The 6,279-nt window shown below is 38.7% G+C and overlaps 1 protein-coding gene across 1 annotated transcript in view; it reads left to right on the top strand.

Moving 5' to 3' along the window:
* Positions 1-5,925, top strand: part of LOC104403789 (carbonic anhydrase 5B, mitochondrial-like) — an 11,574-nt gene extending 5,649 nt beyond the window's left edge. Inside the window, exons 4-7 of the mRNA XM_010012036.1 lie at positions 1,457-1,552; positions 1,720-1,782; positions 3,648-3,803; positions 5,746-5,925. Coding sequence (XP_010010338.1) covers positions 1,457-1,552; positions 1,720-1,782; positions 3,648-3,803; positions 5,746-5,925 — 495 coding nt within the window. The remainder of the gene's footprint in view (positions 1-1,456; positions 1,553-1,719; positions 1,783-3,647; positions 3,804-5,745) is intronic.
* The last annotated feature ends 354 nt before the right edge of the window (positions 5,926-6,279 follow it).

Genomic DNA, 6,279 nt, shown 5'->3' with positions numbered 1-6,279 from the left:
CTGGTGCCCCCTGGGTTGGCTAAAAAAAAAGCCAATGGCAGGCAGTGACTTATCATTGATATTCCAGCTCTGTCCTGATAGAGTGGCACAACTCTGCTTGTCCTTCCCCCTTTTAAAGGGGAAAAGGATGAAACACAAAAGCAGACCGAGGGTGCAGTTGGGTCTTAATGAACTCCCAGGTCCCAGCTAATGTGGTGCAGATCAGGTGGGCAGCAATTACTGAGGTAAGCGTGCAAGCTCAGATCTCAGTTTAAAAAATGTAGGTGCTTTACCTCTGGGATACAGTAAGCTGAGAGTTCACATTTTCTTGGGAGTACAGTGCATGCACTGCATCTCAGCTGCTGTCTGTAGTGGGCCTCAAATCTTCCACTACTTACCACTTTAAAATCACTACTATTACTAAATGCTTGCCAGAGAAACAAAGCAAAGAAAAAAAGAATACTCTTTTTAAAATATGTATTTAAAGAAAAAATGAAAATTATTTAATTCTCACACCTATACCTGTAACTCAAAAAGCCTGATCCTGCTTTCCCTGTATACAGTAACTGTCTTGTGTGTGTGACCCCAGAGCCCCAGCTAATGTTAAAGGTTATTTCCAGTTAACAATTTTTTGTGTTTCTTAAGGTGCTAGAGTAATGTACAGCAGAGTTCTATGATAATATAGCAGTTATCACAATCACTTTATTTTCTGTTTTCAGCTCTTAGGCAATCATTACAGAAGCAAAACTTTTGTGAGTAAATAACTACTAAGGCAGAAAGAGAGAAAGTCAGTAAGAAGGATGGAGCCAATAGGGAAGAATATAGATTAAGTTGCTCAGAGAGGAAAGTATGACAGATATAACCACAGTTACATGCCAAAGATGGAGAATTTGAAAAACAGTTATTTTTGAGAAGATTTTTCTCTTCTGTGAATGTGTTCAGAATTATGCCTGTTAGCGTGGCTATTTGTTAACAGCAAGTTACAGCCCCCAAGTTCTGGGGCTGGTTCAGTGTATCTGTTCAATACACAGAACCCCTTAATGGAGTGCTTTTATTGGACTGTAAGCAATGCAGAGGAAGCTTATTATGTGCAGGACAATGTTCTTTAGCAGAACAGCATGCTCTGTACTTCTCCTGTTAAGAGAGTCCTTCAGTTCCAGGTATACTAAGCCTTTTTTTTGCTTTTAACTAGCATTCTTGTAATTAGTCTCCCACAGACAAAATCCCTTTCATATTTGTGAAATGTGGTTTATGGGTCTTTGGCTATTATTTATAAAAGGGGGAAAAAAATAAAAAAGTACCATTCTTTCCCAGTAACACTTTGGTCCTTGTGTTTGTGCTGTGTGAGTTCTGAGGTAGCTCACTGAAGTGTCTGAAATTGCAAAGGACCAAACATAGCAAAGATCAAGAGTTGAGTTTCTTGATATCATTGCTGTGATCTGTGCACATGTTGATTTCTCATTCATTTATATTTCAGTTGCATTTAGTACACTGGAATGCCGTTGTGTACCCAACATTTGAAGAAGCTGTAATGGAAGGTAACGGCTTGGCTGTTATTGGAGTGTTTTTAAAGGTAATTTCACATCGTATAATAAGCTGTAGTGATGCCTTTTTATTTTGTTAAAACAAATATAGGAGAAAATGCCTCTAGACTGTTGTTGTTTGCAAAAAATACTGATTAAGGTAGATATGTAAAATGTCAACCTAATGATTCTCTTAACTCCTACGTGTCTTCTGCAGCTAGGAGCACATCATGAAGGGCTGCAGACACTGGTTGATGCCTTGCCAGCAGTTAAACACAAAGTAAGTATTTTTAAGTGTCCCACCAGTTATCACTGGGCATAGCTAATGCAGTCATTCAGCGTAAAGAATACTTTGAGAAGGGCAAAACAGTAGTAAAGGCTTTCTTCCTTAAATGTCAGTAGGGGGCCTGATTGACACGTTGGATAAATTGTTGACTGTACTCTAGGTGGGGGGAAAGCTAATATTTAAGGAGGAATTATACACTTTAAGCTTTCCAAACTCTTGTGTTAAGAAATGAAGCTCTTCATATTGTGTCCCCTTGGAATGGCAGGCACATGTTTAATGCTGGCCCTCACTGACACTTCTCTGATGCCTGCCCTTCCGCTTCCATGAAAGCAGGTGCCATTGCATTAGTTTTCATATGTCATTTAACTGGAAAGAATTTGCTGTGCTGTGTAAAGTGGTAGTTTATTTCTTGTGAAATTAAGACTTTCTGATTTTTGTCTGGCGTTTGAGGAGATTATTGCTTACTTATTTTAGATGCTGTAAGTTTTCTGCAAGGGGAATGGCACTCTTTCTTCACATCTGAATTCTGATTTCTGCCAGGAGAGGGAGTGCTGCTTCTCTGCTAGTGCTTAGTAGCAGCTCGTGGTCCTCCAGGAGCCCGTTCATTTTGAAAGCATACACGAAAAATACCAAGAATTTTGCTGGCTTGTAAGAGCATCCAGTTGAAGTCGCTGTGCCATTATTTATCGCAGGAAGGATTTTTAAAAATCCAAATAGACCAAATATTTATGTCAGTGCAGTAAAATTCTGCCAGATAAATGCCAAACAAGTCAGTTCTGTGCCTAGACCTATAAAAGCCTGTGAATATACATCCATTTTGAGAATATAATATTTTACAGCATACGAATTTGAAAGAAACTAAAGCCACGGTCTTTAAAATAAAAATATAGTATCAAATATTAGGCTCTTCAAGCTGCATGTGGGCCTGCTCCAGAAGGGATCTCATTTCAAAGGGTCACCCAGCAACTCATCAGCACTTGGTTTAAAACGTATGAAAACCTTTGTTGTCTTGTTATTACCGACTTAAGCACCAAACAATGAGGAACATTACCCAGTTTAGGAGAAGGAAGGTCGGATAATACCTATTCTTATGTCCTCGCATCTTCTTCTCTCACATGCAGGGTGAAAGGTCCCATCTAAAATCTCTTGTCCAGTGCCCTATTGTTGAAAAATCCTGTACTGTAGTATTTTTCATTCTCAGTGGGGAACTGGTAAAGCCTGTCTAAGCAAACCCAGGATCTTCCTTTCCTGCATTGCATGTATCTCCTGGAAATACCTCAGGAGTAAAATGTTTAAGTAAGAAATCATGGGCTCTGAAGCTCCTACTGTGTGGTGTCTCATTTGTGGAGATGAATGTGGAGACATGAATACTTCATATGATTTAAATAAAACCTTAGTCGTTCTCTAGCTGCTTAAAATCATGTGGTGAAAAGTAAAAGCACTATTGTTTGCAGTCTATTAAGTGTATCTGGCAGAGTGACCTGAACTTATTCCATCATTTATTCTTTTATTCTTTTTCTTGTTTGTTTCTGGCTCCCACAAAGACACAGCCAGTTGCTCCGTCGCACTCCTTGTTCTTTTGCCCTGAATTCCTAATGGCTTGTGGGGACAACAGAAGTATTTAAATTTTGTCTATTCAGTAGTTGCCTCAAATGCTGCAAACCCAGCTTACTGATTTTGTACAAGTTTATGAGGTTTTACATTACTATGTTAGGTAGATCATTATTAATATTCACAATACCTAATTTTGCATATGCATACATAACACATACAGTATTTAATATTGTTGTTTGATCTTTTTTAATATTTTTTCCCCTCAAAATATGATTTTTAAAACTTTCTTTCTTTTATTGAATTAGGACACTGTTATTGAGTTTGATGTCTTTGATCCCTCCTGTTTGATTCCTTCATGCCCTGATTATTGGACCTACGCAGGCTCTTTGACTACTCCCCCACTTACTGAATCAGTCACATGGATTATTAAGAAGCAGCCCATAGAGGTTGATGAGAATCAGGTAAATCTTCATGCCTACATTTCAAATCATACCATATACCTGTTTGCCTCCCTGCTGTGGAGGGGAAGATGCACAGAAGCAGTTGCTTACCAGTACCAGTAATTCTCTGTGAATACAGAGATTGGTGTCTGCTTCATACACGGTATTTGGGGAGGAATCCTGACATTAACAACAGCTGATATTGAAAGCCTTAAGACCTCTCTAGTAAGCAGTTGAAGATGCTTCTCCAGCTCTCCAATAGGATTTTATCTTGATTAGTGATGAACTGACTTATGCTGGAAGCTGCCCCTTAAAAACTTCTAAGGTTATTTGTTGGAGCACTGTTTGCTCTCCTTACCAGGTTGCAGCTCTTTTTGTGGTAGGGAGGGAGAAGAAAGGGCATGTTTTGTGAAATTCCAAAGTCTGACCTTCTGTGCATGTTCTTGATAGCCATGTTTTGCATTTGCACAGCAATCTTGCAGAGACTGCAAGGGCTAATCTTCTGTTCTTCTCTTGTGTGATGTCTGAAGATACAGAGGTGATGGTGGGTGGCTCACATGCCATTCTGATGGCCAGAGTTCCCACTGGGTTTTCTCCTGTGCCTTTGTGGACATATTTTCAATATATTTGGCTATACCATCCTTGAATTCCTCTTTTTTTTTTTTTTTCCTTTTTCTTTTTAAATTCCCCTTTAAAAAGGACACACAAAGTTTTCAGCAATTGTTTGTATTACAGAAGTTATTTCAAGTCAGAAGTTTGTGTTCAATAGCCTGTCCTGAGACTAACCCTAACTTATCACAATAGGCCCTCTATTGCTTTTAATTTTAGTACTTCATGCTTCAATATGATGGTATTCCTTGGTATGAAGTAGAAGCAGGGACACATAGAAAATGGTCAGAAGGAGGACGCGTTGGAATTGTACCACAATTGTGGTTTTTGTTGGACGTTTTCAGGATTTTTTTCATCTATTCAAAGTCATGAAGTACTTAAGGGGCATTACAGCATAGAATAAGTCTTTGAGATTGTTGCAAAGCAAATGAAAATGAACAACCCAAAAATCTACCATTATTTCATGGTTTAAGAGGCACTGAGAATTGTCGGTGCATTGTCTCTATTTTTTGAGGCTTTGATTAGTAGTTGTGAGTCCAATGACATGAGGCAAAATATGGATTTATTGGGGTTTTTTTTGGTACAATTTTGTATGGAGTTAGTGATCTGGAAAGTCATGTTCCAAACAAAACTCTGAAGAATAGGCATGTATGTGATCTTAATATTTTAGTTTACATAAAGGAACACAATGGGACAAACTGAGGACTGTTAACAGAGCAGAGAACTGAATGCATAATGGAGCATTCTTATTTGCAATTGAAACTTTTTTTCCTTTCTTTTTTTTTTGTTTCATGATCCTTTTTCACCCTCATTCTTTTATGGCATAGAAAGGCTTATAGTTCACTTAACATTGTAATGCCCTTGTGAGCATTAAAACCTGACCTGCTGCATACATCATTTTAATCCCCAGTTAGAGACCACTGAGAATAACAGCTATGTAGATTGTTGCTTGTTGAGCTTCCAGCTTTTCTGGGTGCCAGCATATGCACGTCAGTATAAGCTAACAGAACTCCAGGAAAGGTGTAAATCAAGAAGGCTGGAGAGGTTTATTTAAAGACAGCGTATGTTCCATCTCTGGAAGTCAGTTCCATCTCGGATGTGCCACATTTGAGATTTAGTTTGCCTAAAGATGGCAGATGACTGACAGTTCATCTTCTGCACTGGTATGGCTGATGGTATAATCTTTACTGCAGGTGACAAAGAAGTGCCAGAGGTCTGTGCTAAAATTTCTCAGAACGCAAATGTAATAATACCTTTGATTTTGTTACCCAAGCATGAATGATCGTGTTTTGTCATGAACTCCAATAATTCCCCAGTTAGTAAAGTCACAAAACTGGACATTTCTCATTCTCAGCTGGAGGCATTTCGGATGCTGCTCTTTACTTCAGATGGTGAAGAAGAAAAGAGAATGGTAGACAACTTTCGCCCTCTTCAGCCATTAATGAACCGAACCGTCCGTTCATCCTTCCAAAGCAGGCATCTCTTGAATGCTGAAGTACAGCCCAAGGACCATGCTGAGCAGATGAGGTCATAGATGGCCCATGAAATGTCAGTCCAGAACTTCAGTACCTGGCTATAACAGACTTATTTTTTTTGTTATTTTTCCTTTTTCTTCAGTATATGTCACAACAGTTTCACAGCCAGTCAGATTCAGTTCTGCTAAGTGCCATTTGACTTTCAGTAGAGAAGCTCTGGAGTTTTTTAGTTTTGCTTTCTTTTTTTTAGGAGTAAATAATATTAACCTGCAACAAATTGACTTGCTTTAAAACAGGAATCAGTAAGGAAGTATTTTGACAGCTAAAGGAAGAATAAGGGCAGGAGATCTTTTCTGAATTGTTCTGCCTCTTTTCTGAATTGTTCTGTCTTTCTTCAAATGCTCTTTCAAGTG

The sequence above is a fragment of the Nestor notabilis genome, unplaced genomic scaffold (genome assembly GCF_000696875.1).
Source record: "Nestor notabilis isolate BGI_N333 unplaced genomic scaffold, ASM69687v1 scaffold5723, whole genome shotgun sequence".
NCBI lineage: Eukaryota > Metazoa > Chordata > Aves > Psittaciformes > Psittacidae > Nestor > Nestor notabilis.
Note: the sequence above shows the minus strand (reverse complement) of the source record. Positions and strands in the feature narration are given on the sequence as shown.